The sequence below is a fragment of the Scedosporium apiospermum genome (assembly GCF_000732125.1).
Source record: "Scedosporium apiospermum strain IHEM 14462 chromosome Unknown SEQ_SAPIO_0086, whole genome shotgun sequence".
Classification (NCBI taxonomy): Eukaryota; Fungi; Ascomycota; class Sordariomycetes; order Microascales; family Microascaceae; genus Scedosporium; species Scedosporium apiospermum.
In genome coordinates, this window is record NW_015971787.1 from 474899 (window position 1) to 496975 (window position 22077).

The 22077-nt window shown below is 51.2% G+C and overlaps 6 protein-coding genes and 1 pseudogene across 6 annotated transcripts; 5 read left to right on the forward strand and 2 right to left on the reverse strand.

Annotated features, from left to right (window-relative positions):
* Positions 1 to 905: 905 nt before the first annotated feature.
* Positions 906 to 5571, forward strand: SAPIO_CDS2372 (uncharacterized protein; the record flags this gene model as incomplete). Its single annotated transcript, XM_016785409.1, has 5 exons — positions 906 to 1394; positions 1482 to 1961; positions 2043 to 2699; positions 2853 to 3274; positions 4434 to 5571. 5 exons carry the CDS (start codon positions 906 to 908, stop codon positions 5569 to 5571), a joined length of 3186 nt encoding a protein of 1061 aa, XP_016644785.1.
* A 206-nt stretch (positions 5572 to 5777) lies between these two features.
* Positions 5778 to 7460, reverse strand: SAPIO_CDS2373 (uncharacterized protein; the record flags this gene model as incomplete). The annotated part of the gene is made up of 3 exons (XM_016785410.1): positions 5778 to 6611; positions 6685 to 7141; positions 7258 to 7460. 3 exons carry the CDS (start codon positions 7458 to 7460, stop codon positions 5778 to 5780), a joined length of 1494 nt encoding a protein of 497 aa, XP_016644786.1.
* An 853-nt stretch (positions 7461 to 8313) lies between these two features.
* On the forward strand, positions 8314 to 10337 carry SAPIO_CDS2374 (uncharacterized protein; the record flags this gene model as incomplete). The annotated part of the gene is made up of 8 exons (XM_016785411.1): positions 8314 to 8526; positions 8588 to 8624; positions 8683 to 8771; positions 8839 to 8923; positions 8996 to 9503; positions 9583 to 9749; positions 9815 to 10197; positions 10281 to 10337. The coding sequence occupies 8 exons, from the start codon at positions 8314 to 8316 to the stop codon at positions 10335 to 10337; spliced, it is 1539 nt and encodes a 512-aa protein (XP_016644787.1).
* A 1538-nt stretch (positions 10338 to 11875) lies between these two features.
* SAPIO_CDS2375 (uncharacterized protein) lies at positions 11876 to 12806 on the forward strand (the record flags this gene model as incomplete). The annotated part of the gene is made up of 2 exons (XM_016785412.1): positions 11876 to 12438; positions 12671 to 12806. The coding sequence occupies 2 exons, from the start codon at positions 11876 to 11878 to the stop codon at positions 12804 to 12806; spliced, it is 699 nt and encodes a 232-aa protein (XP_016644788.1).
* Positions 12807 to 13368: 562 nt separating this feature from the next.
* Positions 13369 to 14706, forward strand: SAPIO_CDS2376 (annotated as a pseudogene; the record flags this gene model as incomplete).
* A 557-nt stretch (positions 14707 to 15263) lies between these two features.
* On the forward strand, positions 15264 to 17510 carry SAPIO_CDS2377 (uncharacterized protein; the record flags this gene model as incomplete). Its single annotated transcript, XM_016785413.1, has 8 exons — positions 15264 to 15557; positions 15634 to 15930; positions 16019 to 16073; positions 16224 to 16315; positions 16386 to 16941; positions 17020 to 17094; positions 17165 to 17299; positions 17377 to 17510. The coding sequence occupies 8 exons, from the start codon at positions 15264 to 15266 to the stop codon at positions 17508 to 17510; spliced, it is 1638 nt and encodes a 545-aa protein (XP_016644789.1).
* Positions 17511 to 17786: 276 nt separating this feature from the next.
* SAPIO_CDS2378 (uncharacterized protein) lies at positions 17787 to 21238 on the reverse strand (the record flags this gene model as incomplete). The annotated part of the gene is made up of 10 exons (XM_016785414.1): positions 17787 to 18152; positions 18214 to 18346; positions 18429 to 18880; positions 18951 to 19287; positions 19394 to 19565; positions 19628 to 19842; positions 20412 to 20445; positions 20561 to 20618; positions 20715 to 21113; positions 21227 to 21238. 10 exons carry the CDS (start codon positions 21236 to 21238, stop codon positions 17787 to 17789), a joined length of 2178 nt encoding a protein of 725 aa, XP_016644790.1.
* Positions 21239 to 22077: the final 839 nt, after the last annotated feature.

The window sequence follows — 22077 nt, forward strand, 5'->3', positions numbered from 1 at the left end:
CTTTCCAGGCGTGGACTGGGTATGTTGGTGGTCGAACACACGAGAAAAAGAAGTCCAAGTTACAACGAAAGATCCAACATATCCGAATAAAATAAAAGAACAAAGAGTAGAAGAAAATGAACTCAGAAGCAAAAATTAAATAGAATCCCACATCTACAGAACCAACACGTACTAGTAGGTTGGTATCCGTATGGTGGGGGAAGGGGAGGAGGTCGGGGGAGAGCGGTGGAGGCTGGCGATGCGTCTTGCCTCATCTCTGATTTGGATTCTTGGTGCCGATGGTGCCTTCAGACATTCGAGGCCAATGTCACCTCAATCATCCCGACAGCTTTAGTTATTTACCACACGGTCGATACCGGATCCACCAAGCGATACTCTTCAACGAGGTTGTCATATCCCGCTATATGAGATCCGGGCATGGAGGACGGACAAGGGCAAGTCATTTACAGAATCCTCGTCGGCCTTAGCGGCACCAAGAGTAATGATAGGCACTACCATGCCGCAGCGGAGATACTCGTGCAACGTTGTCAATCTCGGAGACAACTTTCACGGTTTCACCTCAAGAAGTAATGACTCAGGAGGTGAGACACGCTCCCGGACGCCAGTCGTCTCTACTCTGGGAATCAATTGTGTTTCTGGATGTAACGAGTTGCTGCGGCTGAAATGAGCTTTTGACGTCATATTTTTTCCACTTTCCTGGCAATTTGGAAAAGCAGTTGGCGTGCGGCTGAGCTCGGGGACTATCATTTCGGGACTTCGTGGCAAGGTCCAAAGTCACGATAAGAAGAAAAGGCGGGGTCAGCATCGCACCTTCTCTCTCTTTCTCTCTCTCTCCACGCCTGGGTCGAACCGTTCACTAGAGAATAAAAGGCGAGACGGATCAATCTCAACGGATAGCAAGCGCCATGTTTTGGCCAGTTCTCGAGAAGTTTCGCCGAGAGCGCAAGCCTCGAGAGCCCCTTCCCAACGAGGGGTCAGACCCCAAAGAGGAGCTGCCGCAATCGACGATGGCAAATTTCATTGAGCACCTGCAAGGACGCAACAAGAAGCCATCGACAAACCCCATCGTCCAGGGATTCACATGTACTGCCTGCCATGACCTGATCACCGATCCAGTTGCCGGCGACGGCGGCGATGGAGTAATCAAAACCAAGCTTGGACACCTTAAATCGAGCGCCAAATCAGGATGCGCCGCATGCACAGCCATCAGACTGGCATTTAAACATTTTCGCGCCACTGACGACTTAGTCGGCTGGCAAGATCATTGGCGTTTGCATAGCGAAATGCCGGAAGATAGTGAGAGCGCGTTCGCGGCACGGGGCGAGGACTACGTACCGCGAAATAATATAAAACACATGTGGATCGACGCTGGTGATTTGGACGTCGAGATACATGTAGGTCCTGCTGATCCATTCTTGACAGTTGAGAATCGGGTTGTCGTGGTTTTGCAAGGGACAAGGATGGATTGAGAAACTCATAAGCGCTCACATCCTATTCAACTCTACACGTGGATACCCAGTCCGTCTCCTCCGAAGGGTATCGATGTCGATCGGGATAACAGACTTCAGCAGGCGCTAACACCTCTGCCGCTCTTCGGCCCATCATACGACGTACCCAGACGCTCCGATGATCCACATTGTCTGCAGACGGCGAGGGGGTGGATGGAGGATTGCTTGTCTACCCACCCTGACTGCCATGGAAAGAAGGGGTTAGCGAAACCCCAGCTGCCAGATAGGGTTTTGGACATATCTGCGCAAGGCGTTAGAATCCTGGAAGGGACTGCCATCGAAGCCGACTATGTCACTCTCTCATACTGCTGGGGGAATCCGGAAACGCAGCGACTGAAAACGACAAAATCCAATCTTGACCGGCATCGCCACGAGATCAGCTGGAATGACTTGTGCAAAACCCACCAAGACGCCATAACCGTATCAAGAGCGCTTGGGTTTTCATACCTTTGGGTTAGCAAAGAATGACTTCTCCCATATCAAATACTCTCACTTATCGGAGTTCTAAGTTCTAACGGTACAGCATCCCGATAGATTGATGCGCTCTGTATTGTCCAAGACGATCCCCAAGACTGGGCAGCCACGGCATCCCGTATGGCTGACGTCTACGAAAATTCCACATTGACCCTCTGCGCTATCTGGTCCGCACACAGTGACGGCGGCCTCTTCTCAGATCGCTACGCGGGCCGGCGAGACCTTGACGACCCTGCTCAAAAAATGGCCACTCCGCACCGCGTCCGGGCTAAGCCGCCCATCAACGCGCGTTTGGCTTTCAAGCAGCATTTCTACGATCAAAATATGAAGGAGGCCCAAGACTTAGGCATTGCACCAACGACCGACTCAGAGCCATTGCTCACCCGGGGTTGGTGCCTGCAGGAAAGGCTGTTGTCCCGGCGCACCCTGAGCTTCACGCGCGAGGAGATGTATTGGGAATGCAAAACGAGGAGGAGATGCGAATGCAAGGAGGCTGATAGACGTCAGCCCAAGTCTCGAACTGTAGACTTCTCACAGACTAGTTCCACCAGCCATGCCGTGCTTAGAAATTCCGGTACTGTGGGGGGGGAAAGCAGCGACTCCGATGCGTGGAGAGACCTGGTGACAACTTATACAGCAATGTCGCTCACTTATTCGAGTGATAGACTCCCCGCACTTTCCGGGCTAGCTCACCGCTTCTACGAGACCAAGGGCGATGTAAAGAGTCGGAGTGGTTACCTCGCCGGGATTTGGCACTGCGACCTAATCCCATCGCTTCTCTGGTCCATAGAACCACACATGGCGACGGGAGTCGGAGGGACAAATGTGCCCCGCCATGTCCCTCGCCAGGGCTATTTTGCACCCTCGTAGTCATGGGCTTCGCGTGAGGGCCAAGCCAACTTCTCCAACTTCGAACCCGACACCGACTTCGAGGTACTCGATGCCTCCTGCACCTACGGTACCGATATCTGCGGTCACTGCAGCGAGGGCTCCCTGACCGCCTACGGGAGACTTGTGCCGGCGACTCTGAAGCACAAACATATCAATCGAGACCCCGACTCACTCTTGGCGGACAAGTCACTCTCGACGCAAAAATGGTTGAGGGCGTACTGGATAGAACAAGATGGGCTGTGGGGCTACATCCAAGCCGACACCGAACTTGGAGTGCCTGGACATGAAGACTTTCTACCGTCTGGTAGTCCAATTTTCTTGCTTAGGCTTGGGTGGGAGTCTGTTGATTTTGCGAGGGCCAGCTGTGGACTGGTGTTGAGATATCTCGAGGGTCGTGATAGGTACGTCCGGATAGGAAAGTTCACAAAGGTGGATAATGTTAAGAAATTGAGGTTCGTGAAGACGGCAGAGGGACAGAAGATTAGAGTTGATGATTATTTTGAAGGGGCCGCAGTGGGAAAAGTAACAATTATCTAGACCTCGATGGAAGAGATAAAGATGTACGTTTTCGTCGGTGGAGGCCACCCGGTGTTGACATCTCGTCAGATTTTAAGGACTCTGTGAAGCGGAAGGTGACATGCCTGATCTCTTTTTTCCTGTTGCGTCTGATACCCATGACATCTCGACTTCTGGTGAGCGCCGAAATCCGGCTGCTGTGGCTCTACCTACTGCCACTCCGATGACGAGGAGGAAAGATGCCCGAGCCGCTCTGTCCTCACTGTTTCTCTCATCTAGCGCGGCCTACAGCCCAGACCGAACTCACCTTGACCGACACTCTGAATTGAACAGCATCTTACGAGAAGCACGGAAAGGTCAGTTTTTGGCAGTCATACCCACACACCTAACCTTAACAGGGCCTAGAAGAGTTTGGATCAGCCTCACGCTCATACTTTATCCTAATGAGATTCATTACGAAGAAAAGTATATAAAATCTATGAACAACGGCTATGAGTGAGATTTGCCGGAGCGGTGATGAGGAAAAGAGGCGGAAGAAGAGTTGCGGATCCCGGCTGTTCCGGTCATGTTGCTTAGTCATCTTTCCCCAAATCTGTTCAAACTTGAACAGATCTTTGAATGCAGGGAGAGGACGGGACATCATCTACTTCCAAGAGACTCTTGTGTCTTGAATTTTCTTCATATGGCCCCGTATGAATATTCGGCCGAATAATGGTTTGTAGACCGTCTGAATGTGACTCTGACCATCCCAGACCACGGTCCGCATCAAGTTCCTCGCTTTCCGAGAAGAGATCCCCTGAAGGCATCCTTAGGGGGCCAGTCGACGCAGATGGGCTGGGCTAATGCCACGATTGGGGTATAAAAAGTCCCGGTCCGGGTGTGAGCGGTGCAAAAGGCGACGCGTCAAGGTCAGTGTGGTCCCCTTTCCCCACAGCCTCCAGCTAACCGCCTAAAACTCCCGCAGTGTGATGAAAGTCGGCCGTGTGGAGCGTGTGCAAACCACGGAGTCACCTGCAGTCTCACGACGGATTCCACTTCATCTAGAGGCGCCACGCCTTCTCCGGGACACAGCACACTCGACGAGCTGAATTCTCACGGCAGGAAGCCGCGAACCCTCTTACCCCTCCCACCCCCTAGAATCACCTCTCCAGCTACTGAAGCCTGTGAAGAACCAGGCCCTTCACCCCAACGGCCAACAGATGACTCTTCAGAACGTCGTCCTCGCGATTCGGACGTCCGAGGAAGTTCACCTATGCCGGCACTTACATTGTGGGCTGAAGACCTCCAACTAATGCATCATTACACGCTGGTTACGTGCCATACACTACCGAGGGGCGACGAAGTACTGCATATTTGGCAAAGCGAAGTCGTCAAGCTTGCCTTCACCCATAATCCCTTGCTACACCAGATCCTAGCCTTCTCGGCCTTCCACATGGCACACCTTAATCCGGACAAACGCCATCAATACTCCGTTCTTGCCCTGCAGCACCAGACCGAAGCCGCCCGCGGGTTAAGAACATCATTGGCCGACCTTGCTGTCGAACACTCCGAGGCGTCTTTCGCGGCGGCGTGCTTTCTCATCTTTGGAGCCTTTGCCCGGTTGTCCCTCAGCTCTGCAGCCAGAGGCGACAACCCCCGACCAATGTTGGCTGATCTGATCAATGTCTTTACATTTGTCCGCGGGATGAACATCGTCTTGCACGAATCAAAGAGCATCATGCAACAAGGCTGCCTTGTCGATCTCTTCAGACTACCGGTGTATACGAACCCCGTATCCCCTCTCGAGGAAATGTGTGAGGATCTCGAAAGTTTAGGGTCGCGGATACGTCACGCTGGCATTCAATATGACCCGGCCGTCGTACGCATAGTTGATGGCGCGATATTCAAACTCGTCAGAGGTACTCGCGACGCCATAAGAACATCATCGACACCCGAGCTGCGCGCCATCTCTCTATGGCCCATTGTCCTATCCGACGAGTTCTTGACTCTGTTGCAGGAAAGGCATCCCCTGGCACTCATAGTAGTTATGTACTACTGCATTATCGTCCATGATTCCGAGGCAACCGCATGGTTCACGCGTGGCTGGGGGAAGAGTGTGGCTTCGGATATTAGAAGGCTTTTATCGCCCTCGCATATGAAACTTTGTGAATGGGTGTTTCACCACATTGGGTATATCGAATGACTGAATGCAATCTATAAAATTAAGTTCTATGTACAGAGCCTGCTCCTTTATTATAATGAGTCTAGAGTCCATGTTTCTCATTGCATGGGATATGAATCCCTGCAGGAAGTGAAAGAGTATGCACTCCTTATTGTTGTCTAGTATCTATTTCCTTTATGGTCAAATGATTTGCTTCCTCTTTTTTTGCTCCAAAAGAGAAATAGGTCCTAGAAGGGTCGTTGGAACTTGGGATTATTCCTTATCCGGTCGCCAAACTTCCCAAAGGCCCACGGCACTGGTGCCATGCCAAGAAGTATCAACCCGAGAAGAGTATTCCCCCACCCAAGCCCCAAGGAATCATAGACCTCAAGCCCAAACAAAGGCAGGATCGCCCCGAGAATACTTCGGAGGACGGCATTAGCAGCGGTAACGGAGGCGGCGTGCGCGGAATACGCGTCGACGAGGTAGGCCTGGACGCTCATGAACAGACCCATCATGCCGAATCCCTGGAGTCCGGTGCCGATCATGGGCGCGATCCAATGAACGTGCTTCTCAGCCGTCCAACCGTACATCATGAGCCCCAGGGGTAGGAGAAGAGCGCCTGGGACCGTTATGATAAGGTTGAGTCGGTCCTCTGGCTGGGGCGTCAGGCCCTTTGCTTGCTTGTTCTGGATAATGCGGTCGGAGAGGAAGCCGGTGAAAATGAGGCCCAGGATGTTGCCAACACCACCAGCAATAAAGGATAACCCAGCACCACGGGAGTTGAAGCCGTATATGTCCACGTATACGAAGGTGAAGGTCGTGAAGAGGATGTAGAGTATCCCGTAAATAATGGCGATGTAGCAGCACATGATTGTGACGGGTGGCAGGGCGACGAGCATCTTCATTGGTCTGATGATTGCGGTTACGAATATCTCCCTCGGAGATCCGTCGCCTTCGAGTTTCGATCGGTAATTGGGATTTCCAGTCTCCTCTCGGAGTCGCGCTGCCTTGCGCTTGAGGAGCGTAGGCGGGTAGGTTTCGCGGAGAACCGCGAAGGATACAAGAGTGACAACTCCGTACTGAGAAAGAAAGGGGTTAGTAGAGACGTAAATCAATCTTCGAGTGTCTGGGCCGCTCAGTCTATGCACTCACGGCGATGGCAATGATCCAGAATACCCAGCGCCAACCAATCTCTTCCACGAAGAATCCGGCACAGACAGGTCCCACAACAGGTCCGATCAGAGGCCCAAGAGACCACAAAGCTATAGCTCGACCTCTCTGCTCCTGCGGCATAAGGTCTACAATCGATCCGCTGCCGATTGTCAGAGCCGCCACGCCGGCGAACCCCGCGAAGAAGCGGAAGGCTATAAGCATGCCCATGTCCTGGGAAACGGCGCAGGCGATGGTGAAGATGATGAAGAGGATGTTGCACACATGGTAGACTATTGTCCGCCCATACAGCTCACTCATGGGCGCCAGAAGCAGGGGACCTGTTGCGTATCCGAGGACGAAAACCGAGACAACGAACGTAGCGAGCTGGTTATTGTTGACTTGGAAATCCTTGAGGATGAGAGGGACTCCGGGGGCGAGCATCGAGGAAGCGAGAGGGCTAGAGTGGGCGAAGACGTCGATGATTAGCGGTTCGCGTTGAGAAAAGAAACGGAAACATGAAACAAAAATTGGTGGACTGGGCTTCACTTAGGAGAGTAGCTCAGGACAACTCACGTTACGAAACACATTAGAGATAGTGTGCTGATGATGCCCCATTTCCTCGCGGGTGGCCAGTTCAACGGATTCTGGGGATCATGTTCATTCTCCCAATCTACCAAGATGACCGAGTCTGAAGCTAGATTGGGGTTGATTGTGTCGATGGTGCCCTGGTGTGATGACGGTCGCAGGGACTCTGAGTTCTTCGTTTCTGCCTCCATTAGGAAGTCTGTTTTATCTCACCGAGCGCAACCAACTCATTGGCTTCACGCAGAGAGACTTAGAAATTTATTGTAACAAAAGAAGAAGAAAATGAAGGATGGCTACAGGGAAACCCGAGCTGGTACGAACTCGACGAGAGGACGTTTCGTAGCATCGCACAGAAACCGAAGAGGAAGGTATTTAAAGCTATTTAAAGCTATTTAAAGCTATTTAAAGCCTTTTCAGCCAAGCCGCGATCCCGAGCCAGCGGATTCAAATCGGGCCCGACAACTCCCTTCGGACAATAAAGAGACAACGAGGTTGCTTTTTGTCTCATTTCTTTTCCTCTATTCGACCCCTAAATACCCTTCTTCAGAATCCGGCGTGTGACTGTGCGGCCATCGCCTCCGGTGAGGCCAACACTGGATGCAGCTAATCTTAAACAACGAGCCAATGGCAGCGGGATCCGAAACCGAGCCAATCATAGCCGCGATCCGCACGCAAGCAACTTTACAAGGTCGCATGCAATAAACTTGTCCCAGAGGGAAAATACGTGGAAGGGAAATCTGGATCGTCGCCGACATGTGTTCGCCCGGTTTCGCGTGGCATTTTAACCTACGCCGCATAATACACGCGGCAACGTTGTAATCACCTCAAATGGTATTGGAGGATTGAAGATTGATCGACATTAACAAAGGGTATATGGAGATCTGGAGCGACAGCAGTAGTAAATGACCGAGATTCTATAAAGAGAGACGGCAAGCCGAGTGAAGATGGCAGTCGGTTTTCTATCGTTATTCCAGATCAAGTCCGTGTAATGGACCGTTCACGATAGTAGCCATTCAAATTTCGACGGCTCCTGCACCCCAAAAAATGGCGGTCTTATCCGTCATATTCGGCAACAAATGGCCCGCCTTCCTGTCGGCGGCGGTTGCGTGCCTCTCCGTGTTCCTCTGGCCGAGCTTGATAAGTTCACTCCGCATCTGGAGACTCCCGGTCGTCGGCACAGAATGGGGAGGCGCCGAGAAGCGAAGGTTGGCCTATTTATCGGGTGCGAAAAAGGTGTATATAGCAGGGTATCGGAAGGTATGTTAATATGTGACGACGCGGAATCCTTCGTGTCCGGTTTTACTGACTCGTCGCGTAGTTTAAGGATCAAGTCTTCAGGATTACGACGTCTAGAAGTGAGGAAAGATCATAGATGGCACAAGCTATCGTTGAAAAGCTAACAAAATATGATAGACACCACTGTTGTAGTTGTGCCTGGGAAATACCTTTCCGAGCTCAAGGTCCCCGACACCGTCGTCAGCATGGAAATCGCCGTTGACGAAGTACGTATGGACTCTATTCCATTCAGAGAACCATAGTGGAAGGGTAAGCTAACACGGTCTTCAATAGGCAATGCAGACAAAGTACACCAAGATCGAGACCTACGTTCCAATTATCCCCTTTACAGTGAAGGCAAATTTGACTCCGGCTTTGAGTAAGTCGAGCTGCTGTAGTTACCTTGGGTGGTCAGGATCGTGAATTGACACGGCGGTTCCCGTCGCTGCAGCTCGGCTCAATCCCACCATTTTCGAAGAGGTGCAAGAGGCATTCGAGTTGGAAATGCCCCAATGCCGGGATTGGACAACCGTAAACATCCACCAAAAGCTGTTGCGCATCGTTGCCATGGTGTCCGGTCGCGTCTTTATCGGCCCCGAGCTATGCCGCTCCGAGGCCTATCTCGATGCTTCGATCAACTACACGCTGGATGTCATGGGAGCTCAGAGAGCCGTTGAGAGAATGCGGCCATGGTTGAGGCCCTTCCTAGCTTCTCGGCTCCCAGAGGTGAAGAACCTCGATAAACGCATCGAGGAGGCCGTGAAGTTCATATCGCCCGTCGTGGAGGCACGGAAGGCGATCGCACTTGACCCGACGGCGGAGAAGCCGGACGACATGCTTCAGTGGCTCGTCAACGCTCAGAGCAAGTTTCCTGATAAAAATAGCCAAAACCTCGTCAGGGTCCAATTGGGCTTGAGCTTCGCCGCTATCCATACGACGACCCTGACTGCGACGAATGCGTAAGTCGACAGTGGCTTTTCCTTTCTATCGGAATACGGGCACAGGTTCTAATCTAGCCCCCCTTTTTCTTCCCCTCAGGTTTTATTCCCTTGCTGCGCTGCCCGAATTCGTCGAGGAACTCAGAGAGGAGATAGACAGCGCTTTAGCTGATAGTGGCGGTGTGCCTACCACGGTTGCTCTCCAGCACATGAAGAAGCTTGACAGCTTCCTGAAGGAGGTCCTCCGCACGTATCCGGCTACAATGGGTGAGAGACATATTATACAATCCTGTCCCCTCGCCAGAGTATGCAATGACTAACATGAAATGTAGCTTCCTTCCAGCGCAAGGTCCTCAAGCCTCTCAAGCTTTCCAACGGCCAAGTCATCCCTGCCGGCGTCACCATCGAAGTCCCTGCGGTCGCCATTAACTTTGATCCCGAGGTATTCCCGGACGCCGACAAGTTCGATCCTCTACGATTCTACAAGCTTAGAGAGGCAGCCAAGGAACATAGCGTGGCAGAGTCGGCGCTGAACCAATTCGTGAGCGTGAGCCCAAACAGTTTGGGTTTCGGTTACGGGCGTCACGCCTGTCCCGGAAGGTTCTTCGCCGCCAATGAAATCAAATTGCTTTTGATTCACGCCATGTTGACCTACGATATGGGGCTCGTCGGTGATTCGAAAGAGAGGTATCCTAACCTCGAGTTTGCCCATATGGTGAGTTTTTTTTTTTTTTTTTCTCCGGCGAGCGTCTTATTTCATCGTGATATGCAACCCATATACTGATGAAGAAACTGCAGTGCATTCCAGATCCGAAGCGTGAACTGTTATTCAAGGCGAGAGATACGAGCAAGTAAAGTGGTTACAAAGAGGATGGAACATGGTCGGGCCGGACTAGAGTAGTTCTGATAAGTTGCCCTCGTCATTTCCCCAGCATGGTGAGGAAAGGAGTTCTATTTTTCGACCAACATGGCTCTTCTTGTCATTATCTATGAAATGGAATATTTCACGCTTACGCAGTCATTTCTGGAGAACTGTTTCAAGAAAGAGCACGTAAAACGGACCTGGGATAATACATGTTGTGAATAAATTCAACCGCTCTGGGATGCCGGAACTTCGGTTATTCAACTTAGTGAAAGATCCTGTCGGATTATCAGAGTCAAGACATATCTGAATTCCTTATATAAGCCCGAATTCCTCAAACTGCTGCCTGATTTCCAGGAACATGTTCCAATGGAGTTGCATTTCAGCTGCAGGCGACATTGGCTGCCGCACAAGTCTAGTACACCTGCGGTTGTCCTCTACGGAAGCCTATAGCGAATTTGTAACTTTTGAAAACTTTCAACCTCAACCCCTCAAATTTTTACTAGAACTACCCCAACCCATACAGATTTAGAACATTCAGCATAGCTTCAATAAAATAATATTTCCTTTACTATTAACTTTTCTTTTTTTCCCCTCTATCATCTATCATCCTCCTTCTAAGCTACCCCTATTACTACAAGTTAGTCAAGTCCTTCTAAACTTACCCACTCTACTAATATTCTAAGTAGTATTTTAATTATTCCTATATTCTAGTATTCTAGTATTCTAGTATTCTAGTATTCCAGTATTCCCATTCCCATTCCTATATTCTAATATTCCCACATTCCTATTCCACATTCACAGTATTCATAGTATTTGCAGTATTTGCAGTATTCGCAGTATTCGCAGTATTCGCAGTATTTGCAGTATTCGTAGTATTCGCAGTATTCCCAATATTCCTAATATTGAATAATAGTTCCTAGTATTGAATAATACTGAAGTTTATTTAACTAGAAGTGTAAGTATTTGTATGGATGGTGTGTGTGTATGGAGGGGTCGAGGTTGAAAATTTTCAAAAGTTACAAATTCGCTACAGGCTTCCGTAGTCCTCCTTCCAGGATACCGCCGGCCGTCCCGGCAGAGCAGCGCAAGTGGCTGTGTTGGCAAGAAAAGAGTCGAGGAATTCCTTTGTTTACCCAACTTCCACATCCACCTAGGTAATATTTCAGGTTCCACTGGAGCAACATTGGCCTGGCTTTTGACAAAGAGTCAAAGGACCGCACCACTCCTGACTGAAACAGCTTCTTGGTAGATGATTTATAAAAGCAGGCGGGTCGACATCAACACAAATGCCATGCAGATTCCAGGAATTGATCATCATTCACACCTGTCACGACTCTCGTGAATAACATCAACCGAACCGCATCTAACACCAAGGAGTAAGACCAATACAAAGATTAACTTTATCAGCCGCTAAGGGCCAGGTATATTCTGCATTCCGCACTCTGCATTCTCCGAAAATGCGACCCTGAGATTCATTACAGATTCCTTGGAAATAGACACTACGCTGACTCTCGCCCCAGATTCAATCATGTCGAGTTCCTCTAATCCAGCCACCATTGGCCCCACCCTAGAACCGTCGAGATCGGTGACGATTGTCTTCACCGCCTACCCGATCCTGAAGTCGCTCGCTTCGTCGCTTACCCCCAAGGATCTCTACCACCTAGCTCGAACAAACCGATTGCATTTCTCATCCATCCTCGGGTCCAAGGAACTATTCCAGGCTATTCGGAGGCAGTGCATCTGCGACGGGAGGGGCCTGCAGTGGCGCCGGGACAGCCAAGCCTCAACACAGTATCTCTGGCCGTACTGGGTAACTGGGGATGAATACGAGGCCTACGCCGCAAGGATGCGGGCTCGCGTGGGAAGAGCCGAGTGCGGCGAGTCGAAGTCTTTCCCTTGTTTCAAGTGTGGGATCAATGTCTGCGAGGAGTGTCGGGATTATCCAAGAGAGGAAGCCTATCACCCTCGGTTCTTCGGCTACCCGCGACCTCATTTAGATGCCGCTTACCAGCCGAAGAATATCATGTATCTCTGCCCACCATGCGACGAGGAGGCTGAGAAGAAGAGTTTGGAAACACTTGGAAGCGATAGGTGCGATTGCAATCTTTACACGAGGTGGATATGCATAGACTGCGTGGAGAAGGAGGACAAGTTCACGGGCGACTATTGTGAGATGTACAGGCAGTTTCGAGACTTTAGGACCACCCGCCGTCCGCCGCGCACAAAGACCATCTGGGAACAGAGCCTCGCGGTATGTTCCGATCGTCTTCCCCCAAAATCTCTCGCCCCTTCACAACTCGAGGTGCTAACCGGTGGGATGTAGTTCTGGTGTCTATGCGGCGCAACGGTTCCTCAAGAAACCCGAGCGAGATGCACTTTGTGTCGACGGCGACACCTGCCGGAGAGCGAATGGCGAAGAGAAGGCGAAGAGTGCAAACAAGCCGCGCAACGAGAACTAGAGCGACAGGCCGTACTGTAGTCGTTCCGAGACTATGACGCTTCAAGGTTCCGTCACGCGATTCGCCGTGATCATGGCCGATATCCAACTAAGCTGCGAAGGGGGAGATAAATATCTTGTCATACATGACGCCGCTACTGGACAATCTGATTCAAGCTTCATCTCGCAGCTTTAATCCGCTATTGCTATATATTACTAATCCATATTTCAGTCAACCTCGTGTTCAAATGCTGTTGCCTGTTGCCTTGCTTGGAATCACAAGATCTTGTACTAGAAAATCAGGTACCCAACATTAATGCCTGTGACTGGCACATGCAAGTTGAGGCTAAACGTTGTGCAGTGGAGTTTATCACGGATCCCTAGGCCCCTACATTCTTCGGATCCCCCTCCCCAGGCCTCAGTCCACCCCATTGTTTCCTTGCTCGTCCAGGGTTCCCAAATTGAAGCGCCCAACTCGAGCCTTACAAGTGGTAACGATCCCAACTTTACGGCTCTTTCCAGTCTTACGAGCCATTTGACGCGTCCCTAACACCCACATTTCTCTGCCTCCCACCATTCTGGCCATGGATTCCGCCCCGTCCTCAACTACTCTCGAAACCTCCGCCGACCTGCGCAAGGACGCCGTGCGGGGGGCGTGCGGGCTGTCCGAAATACTCGACCGCTGGAGATCAAACACGGTGGAGGCCGCAGCTCGGATTACCGAAGATGCCCCTCCGGCCAGCGTTCTAACGAGGCTCCTTTCTCTAGACCCAGTGATCTCGACGGCCTCGCCACACTCGGCTACATATATCTCACGTCATGAGGCCCAGAAAGAACTTCAAGTGGGCTTCAGGAAGATTGGCTTCGGTCAATGCGGATTGGTCTTCGAAAGGCCGGGAAGGGGGTACATCGTCAAGCTCGCGCGGCCCTTTTTCCACGATTCGCTCTGGAACGACTTCCTCGTGCACTCCCAGGTCTCGGAATGCTTCGAGAAGCAGAGCTCTACGCCCCGGTGTATCGTACCTGCCGTCTACTCCTACGTCGCTAAATATGACGAAGACTGGTGGGAGGAGTATGGGCCACTCCTCGAGAAAACAGACGATTTTCCCACTCCGACCATGGTTCTCGTCACCGAACGCATCCTCCCCCTTCCAAAAGCCGCAAGGAACGCCCTGATCAAACTGTTTTGCGCAGAAGAGCTACAGGAGAGTGCCAAGTCTAACCCTCTGAATCGGGATTGCCTAGCTCGTGTTTACCTAGGCAGACATCGCCCAAACGCTGGACAACCCACGCCAAATTTCTCTCTCAGGAACTTCAATCTGCACCTCGATCAGATGTTAGACCTGCGCCTGCCCGTCAATCAATACGCCAGGGCAATGGCGGAATCGCTCGCCATCATTCACTGGTCCGCCAACGTGGACGGTTACGACATAGAGTTCGTGCTCGGCAGTGAACCCGAAACTAGCCGTCGTATCTACTCGAAGCCCCTCTCGGACCTTCTCGGACTGACCGCACAGAATCTTGTTGATATGCCGCCACACCAGAATCTAGATCGTATGGTGCGCGCCAACCATCGTGGATCCCTTATGAGACTATGGGTCTTGGATTTCAACCTTTGCACCCGGTTTAAAGAAGAAGCCGTATCTGACTCAACGCAACACCCAGCCCTTCTTGAGCAGCTTGTTCTCGCCTTCTTTGAGAATGACCCTTATTACCCACTTCCTATGATGGAATCCGACGTTGAGAAGAATCTGTGGTCGGCGTTTAGAAACCAATATCTGCGCACGTCGGGCGTGATTCTGGCATCAAAAGATGAGGTCGTCCGGGAACTACCATCGAGATTCATTGATGCATGTGAACAGCGGGAGCAGGCCAAGTTGAGCGCTGGATTGGGGCATGGCCATCGGGATTTGAAGGGATGAGCGAAATAAAGACAGGCCCCTTCTTCTGGAGACTTCTGTTTTAGAATAGAGCAGACAGACCGGAAACTTAATCCTACAAAAAAGCGGTATCCTACGAGATTGGGGAGTTCATTGTCATCTAAACCTAACTTGGTAACTCGATGTGAAACTGAAGCAGGGAATTGGAATTAATCTGCAGATAATAGCTCCTACACTTTCTCGCTCGGCGTTCTACCTCTACCCCATGTAGCTTTCGCGACATTCTCTTTAACTGAACTCACTATTTTGAAATATTTCATGGAGCCCCCGTAAAATCTTCCAGTCGGAGAGCAGCAATCGCCATCCGTCCATGGCCAGGGCGTTTTGTGTGTTAAAGCGTTTCCACCACACCAGTGACACGGAGAAAAAGCGGGGTATCTCATGACCGAGACTTGCCTCAAAGGCCGCCCGACTCCTCCGTTCTGAGGCTCTGCGATCAAGCGGAACGACGACTTGTGTTGCTGCTGTTCCGACGGATTGCTTCTGGCCCCGGTCCTGCGGCATCAACTAAACCCTCCTCCCCGAGGCATTGCTCAAATATGACGTCTTTGTCAACTACCTCAGAATCCTGGGAAGAGAAAGCCCGGCGCAAACGGGAATCGATACTAGCAGGCATTCCCAAAGAATGGCAGCTGAGCACTGGCGATCTTGAACGCGCCCAGGGGCAACGAGACCTGACGGGGGCCTTCATCAATAGCTTCCTGACACCCGAGACGGTCGCCATCATTTCTCGCGATCCTTGTGAAATTGTTGCCCTTTTGCAAGAGCGCGATTTGTCCGCTCTCCAAGTCGCAACCGCATTTTGCCAAACCGCAGCAATTGCGCATCAGATTGTCAGTCAAACGACTTTCGAAATCTAATATATAAGAAGAGGTCACAGCTTCTTTCTAATATCGGCCGTCTCTCTAGAATAATTGCCTCCACGAACTCTTCATCGACCAAGCCCTCTCACGCGCGAAATACCTCGACGCGTATTTCCAGGAACATGGAAAACCTACCGGGCCGCTACACGGACTGCCAATCAGTCTGAAGGACCAGTTCCACGTTCAAGATGTCGACACGACAATGGGCTACGTCGGCTGGATAGGAGGAAAGCTCGGCGTCGAGGAAGAGGAGACGAGAACCTTCGAGAGCCAGATTGTGACCGACCTGCGGTCTCTAGGGGCCATCTTCTACTGCAAGACAAGCCTACCCCAGACGCTTTTGGTGAGTGTCGACTGTCCCGTTAAGTCTATTTAGCACCTATGCCCGAGACTCTGGTGTCGCTCCGGCTTGCTAATGAGCGGAGGAACAGCTTGGGGAGACTGTCAATAACATCATCGGCCGCACATTGAATCCACATAATATGGGTTTGTCTTGCGGCGGCTCGTCCGGAGGCGAGGGCGCCTTGTTAGCCTTGCGCGGGAGTTCTATCGGGCTTGGCACCGACATTGGTACTATCAATTCTTCCGCGCAATCGATTTGAAACGTTCCACAGCCCACTAACTCCTTCGTTCTAGGCGGTTCAGTTCGTATACCGGCTGCTTTTTGCGGCGTATTCTCTATCAAGCCCACGCCAGAACGACTACCCTACCGAGGTGTGGCCAATACCGTAAGATATATTGCTACGGCCGCCCGCTCTGCACAAGGGGGCGAATATTTACTGATAGACCGGTTCCCAGAATCCCGGCCAAAATACTTATCGTTCCACCGTAGGGGTCATGAGCACTTCACTCGCCGGCCTCGAGTTAGCTTTCAAATCGGTGCTCGAAACAAAGCCCTGGCTCAGAGACCCGTCTGTAGTCCCCATCCCTTGGCGGTCGGGAGAACTCGAAGAAATTCGCTCCCAAGTAGATTCCAGAGGTAACGCCACGGGCCGCCCGTTGAGGATTGGTATTCTATGGAGAAACATGTCTGTTGAGCCCCATCCACCTGTTCGACGAGGTCTCAAGATGATTGCGGATGCGGTACGTGAAGCTGGTCATACCGTGGTAGATTGGGAGCCGCCAAACCAGGCTACGGCGAAGCGGATCCACGTCTCATTTCTCTATGCAGATGGAGCGCATGATATTCATCATCACCTGAAAAGGTCCGGCGAGCCTCTCCTCCCAGAGCTGCGCAAGTCTTTTAAGCTGCGTGACGCAATCCCCTTACTCGAATACCAAGACCTCACTCTCCAAGGGTTAAACTACGAGGCCGAATACGCGGATTATTGGAATTCAACAGCAGACGAAGAAGGTATGACAGTATTGCCCAGCTACGATTTTCTCCGTCAATGTCCCTACCCTTAACACCTGCTCACAAGGGGATATTTAGGCCACGTTGTGGACGCGGTAGTTATGCCCGTGGCTCCGCATGCCGCCGTCATCCCTGGCAAGTACTATCACACTGGTAGGTACTTATTCGGCCACGAAAGCATTTTAGCTCGAGATTGGTGCTGATTCAAGTCTGAAATACACAGCCTACACAGAAGCCATCAACCTCTTGAACTACAGCGCCGCTGTGATTCCGGTCACCAAGGCTGACAAGGTCCTGGATCCTATTGATAACACATATGTCCCGCTCAATGCCAGTGACAGGCTAAACTGGGAAGCATGTAAGTTGATCCCGCAGAGGGGGCACCGGCGGCGTGTATATACAGAAGGGCCGACTTACTAACCCTTTCCTTCATAGACGACCCTGATATTTACCACGGAGGACCCGTCGGTGTTCAGATCGTAGGAAGGAAGTTTGAAGAAGAGAAAACACTTGCTATTGCCGGCGTGATATACTCTGCCCTCCAGAGCCAAGCTGGTCGTCATCCCTGATCGAAGGAATTCCTTTCAGTTCTTTCAACAAATACATTTGAAGTGTCGACAGATCAGTTGGAGGAACCGAGTACCTCTTGCCCCCTTGCCCGTTCCTGCTTTGCTTTTAACACCAATAGTGGTAGTCTCAACAATATCTAAGGCCTTATTATCTTGCAGTATAAGTTTGGTTTTTGTCGAGGTATTATACATTCAATTTTTAATACACTTTCTTATTAGGTATATTAAATTCTTTATTTAATTGATGTATAAGAAGATTTATCAGGGGACTTGATGTCACTTCTCGGCCGCGATCTTAGCCTTGACCCAGCCTTCAAGTCCACCGCAAGCGATGATTTCCTGCACGTTGGGGGGCATCTCGCCGACCTTCTGTTCCCACGAGGAGCCATCCTTTTCGGTAATGACGACCTTGGAGCGGCGAATATCCCATAGCAGCTTCCAGCCGGTGCGGCGAGTCAGGACTTTCTTGTCGGCCTCATCCTTGTACGCTTCGCGTAGACGGCGTACAAGGGCGGGCAGTTCGACGCCGAGGAGAGCATTGTTGATGCTGTTACGGCTGAAGATGTTGCCGAAACTGCCGGCAACGACGAGAGGAATCTGTTTCGCTAAGATGGCGGTCGCGGCTTGTTCTCTCGAGGATCCCTGGGTAAGGTTAGAAGATTTGCTTCCTACAATAAGATCGGGAGAGATAGCTATCACTTACACAGCCAAAGTTGAAACCCGTTACCAGAATGTCGCCAGCCTTGGCGGTCGTGCGGAACTCGGTATCGTAGTTCTCCATGCACACCTCGGCCATTTTCTCCTTAGAAATGTCATCCTGGTAGGTGTATTTGCCCCTATGACAGATTCGGTTAATTGTTGCCTATTGCTCGAAGTCTTGGAGAGATGTATGTGATGGTCTCAGGGGTGAAAACTTACGGGTAGATGCCATCCGTGTTGATATTATCCCCGTCACAGAAGATGATCTCACCTTCAATCCTCTCAGGAAAGCCAGGCAGAATATCGGTTAAAGACTCTTCATCTTCAGGCGCGGCGGAGCTGCCGGATGACTGCTCTGCGGCACCCTCGTGGGCGCCCTCAGCGGTGGCGATCATGCTATCGACCTCACCAAGGAGTTTGTCAAGAGCATCCTCGACAGACCGAGCCTTGTCGACGACATGATCACCGCTACCCTCACCAAGAATGACCTTCTCTACACCCTCGGGCTTCTGGTACCAACCAGGACCGGCGATCTTACCACGAAGCGCGCTGGCCGCGACGGTTTCCGGACTCGCTAGGTAGGCCTTCGCTCCTGTATGTCCAAGCCTGCCCTTGAAATTCCGGTTACTAGCACTTATACCGACCTCGCCGTCTTCGAGAAGACCCGTACCCTAAGACATTGCTCGAGTTAGTCAAGGGAACTTTTCTTGAAAGATTTGGGGGGGAGTCAAAAAAACCCACGAGACCAATGCAAGGGCCACAACCGGGAGGTAGAACTTGAGCTCCAGCGTCAATCAAGACCTGCCAGTCGCCCGCTTCCTCGGATAGCTCCTGCTCGGGAGCAGAGGCCGCAGCGATGTAAAGTTTGACACCGGGGGCAATTTTGGCGGGCTGGCCATCCTTGGCCGCCTCGCGGAAGACGCGAGCGGCGGCGGCGAAGTCCGAGCTCCGGGCGTTGGTGCAGGAAACGAGATAAGCCTTATTCACAGGGATATCTTGAGATTCGAGAGTCTGGACAGGGGTAATAATTTTCACCGAGTTAGGCCCGGAAACAAATGGGGAAAGCGTGGATAAGTTCCTAGGTGAATATAGTTAATACATGGCCTTAAAGGGCGTTTATTTTCTTTTGGTCTTTGTCTTGTGTCCCAAAGGGGCAGGAAATCAGGGGCGAAAGGAATACTTACAGATAAAGCTCCTTGGCATAAGAAGCGCCGGGGTCTGCAACTAGTTTGTTTTTGACAAGCTCGTCGATGCGCTCGTGGTTGATGCGCTCCTTGAGGGGACTGTTGAACATGGCCGCCGTAGTAGCCTTGGCGCGATACCAGGAGATGAGTTTCTCGTCAACCGGAAATAGTCCTACATCATTTATTAGTACTTGCTTGTCTGGATATTTTTTTTCTTTCGCCTTTTAGCCATACCACTCAGAGCACCCCATTCAGTAGTCATGTTGGCAATCGTCAAGCGGGCATCGATAGGGATGCTTGCCAAAGTCTCTTCGGAACCCGTGAATTCAAGGGCATGGTTCAAGACTTCGTCCTGGTTGAACAAACCACACAAAGCAACAATAACGTCTTTGCCGGTGACGCCACGGGGGAGGATGCCAGTGAATGTGATCTTGGCAATTGGAGGTATTCTAGCACGTCCTCCATTAGCAACTACCGCTTCACAAGTGCCTCACAGATTCGCGAGCAGAGTCGTAGGAGTAACACGTTGCTGGAAACGTTGTGTGATAGAAGCCTGCTCCTGGGATCTGTGGAACAGAGGAAAGAGGGACGGGGAAAGTACTTGCTGCCACCAAGTCTTAGAAGTGCTCCATATGCTACTGGCATCGGTTCTGACCACAGCAGTGCCGAGAGCTCCTATGCCTCCGTAATGATTGCTGTGGCTGTCGCTGGCGACGGTCAGAGTTCCGGGCCAGGCGTGTCCTGTTCATCGGTTAACATGCGAGCCGACGATCGTGAGTGCTGGTGACGCTCTACCTTCTTCGACCATAATTTGATGGCCTATTTGAGTTAGCGGGGCTTGCCATCTTTTCAGTCCTGGGTGGATTTTATGTACCTATTCCTCTTTTGGCTGGGTAACTGTACGTTCCCCAGTTAATGAATGCTTGGAAGTTGCTTCGGTAAGGAGCGTGTTTCGGGAGTGGAATTCATCATGAGATATATCCAAAGGGAAAGCGCTCCTTGGCGAGAGAACACTTACAATCGAACACCATGCTGGGCAGCAAACTCCTCCACTACGGATTCTCGGTCAATATACTGCATAGGACTGTGCTTAAGTAGGGGTCTCGGGAGCAGTGATCATGAGACATAGCCGAAGAGGAAAGAAATCAGCCGCGGAAGAAGACCAACCTTGTCTATACTTCTTAAGATTTGCAGGGCTCTGGTTCTGCACATCGTGATCCAAACACTGGAAAGAAAAAAAAAATGAAGCTTAGCCGGTTGCTCTGTGGCGGCTATCTAGGCAGATGACGCCAGGTATGTGGCAGCCAGTTGGCATACTTACCATAATGGCCTGGCGGTTGTCGTAGATCTTGGAGGCCCCGATTTGCATGAACTTCAAGGCCACGGGCCAAGAGTTATCGTGCGTCATGATCCGCTCGGGCCGTATCGTGACATAGTCGCCGGCCCTGACCTTCTTACCCGGGGGTAGGTCTGTGGCGTATCGCTGGACAATCTTTTCTGTGAGGGTCTGGGGGTTGTCCGGGGTGGGGGCCGGCTGAGAGGGGCGGAGGGCGGCAGCATTGGGGGTGTTTTCGAGCTGGAAGTGGAAGGTATCTTGCCGTCGGGGCGCGGTGGAAATATAGGTACGGCAACGGGACACGGGGGCGGAAAGAGGTCGAGGGTGGGCGATGAAGGTCCGAGGCCGTAATCGAGCGCCGGCCGGGAGAGCAATGGCTCTCCGCTGAAGATACGCGCATATGAGTCAGGATTCTCTGAAGAAAGGGAGGGAGCGAGTTATTGCGTTTGCCCGGGAGCAAAGGCAGGAGTGAATAAATCGACGGCAGGGGAACTCACAAATGCAGCCATGATTGACAATTATGGCTGTAGAAACAGATGGGTATGGATGGCGCTGGAAGATCAGTGCTGGGGTGGTGAGAGGCACGTTCTTGGTGGACGTCGCGCATAGAATTTGGTGTGGCCAAATACCAATGTATCTAGAGCCAGCTTCGTCGTCGCGGCGCATTTGATGCGGTTGAAGAAAAATGTTTTAAATTTCCAAATAGGAAGCCTCTGATTGGCCGATCAAGGCAAAGGCGCTGGTCTCCGATCTCGGGAAAACTTTCCGCGGTTGGGTTCTTGGATGAGTCACGTGACATTCCATAAGTTGAGTGAGAGGGCAGACCCGATGACGTCATGAAGAACTTCTTCGCGCTCCTGTTAAGAGTACAAATCAAGGGGCGTAAAAATGATAAAACGAAACCGTAAAACAACTCTGAGATAATTAACACCGGAGAAGGGAGGAAACTAATTTCATAGGAGAAATGCAAAGGAAGTAGAAACCGAATTATATAGGGCAACGGGTCTGGATGGAAACAGGCTTCTACAACCTTGCTTCCATTTTTTTGACGTTCGAGCAAGAGGTTTAAGGAGTCGGAACACCAATATAACGAGATTCGTTTTTCTTATATCAGGGTGATATTACACACTCTACCCTTCGGACCCAAAGCAGGTCGTTACCCTTGATTAGGAATTCCCATCTGTTCTTTTCAACAAATACTTTTTGCGTTAAGTTTCTTGAAACATCAATGCTCGGTCATCAACACCGGTTTTACCCTTGTCCACTCCCCGACAGATTCGGGACGGGAGCCTGGTGCTTCTTTTATCCATTCCTGCTTACTCTGAAATAGATTCGTCCGCGATCTGAC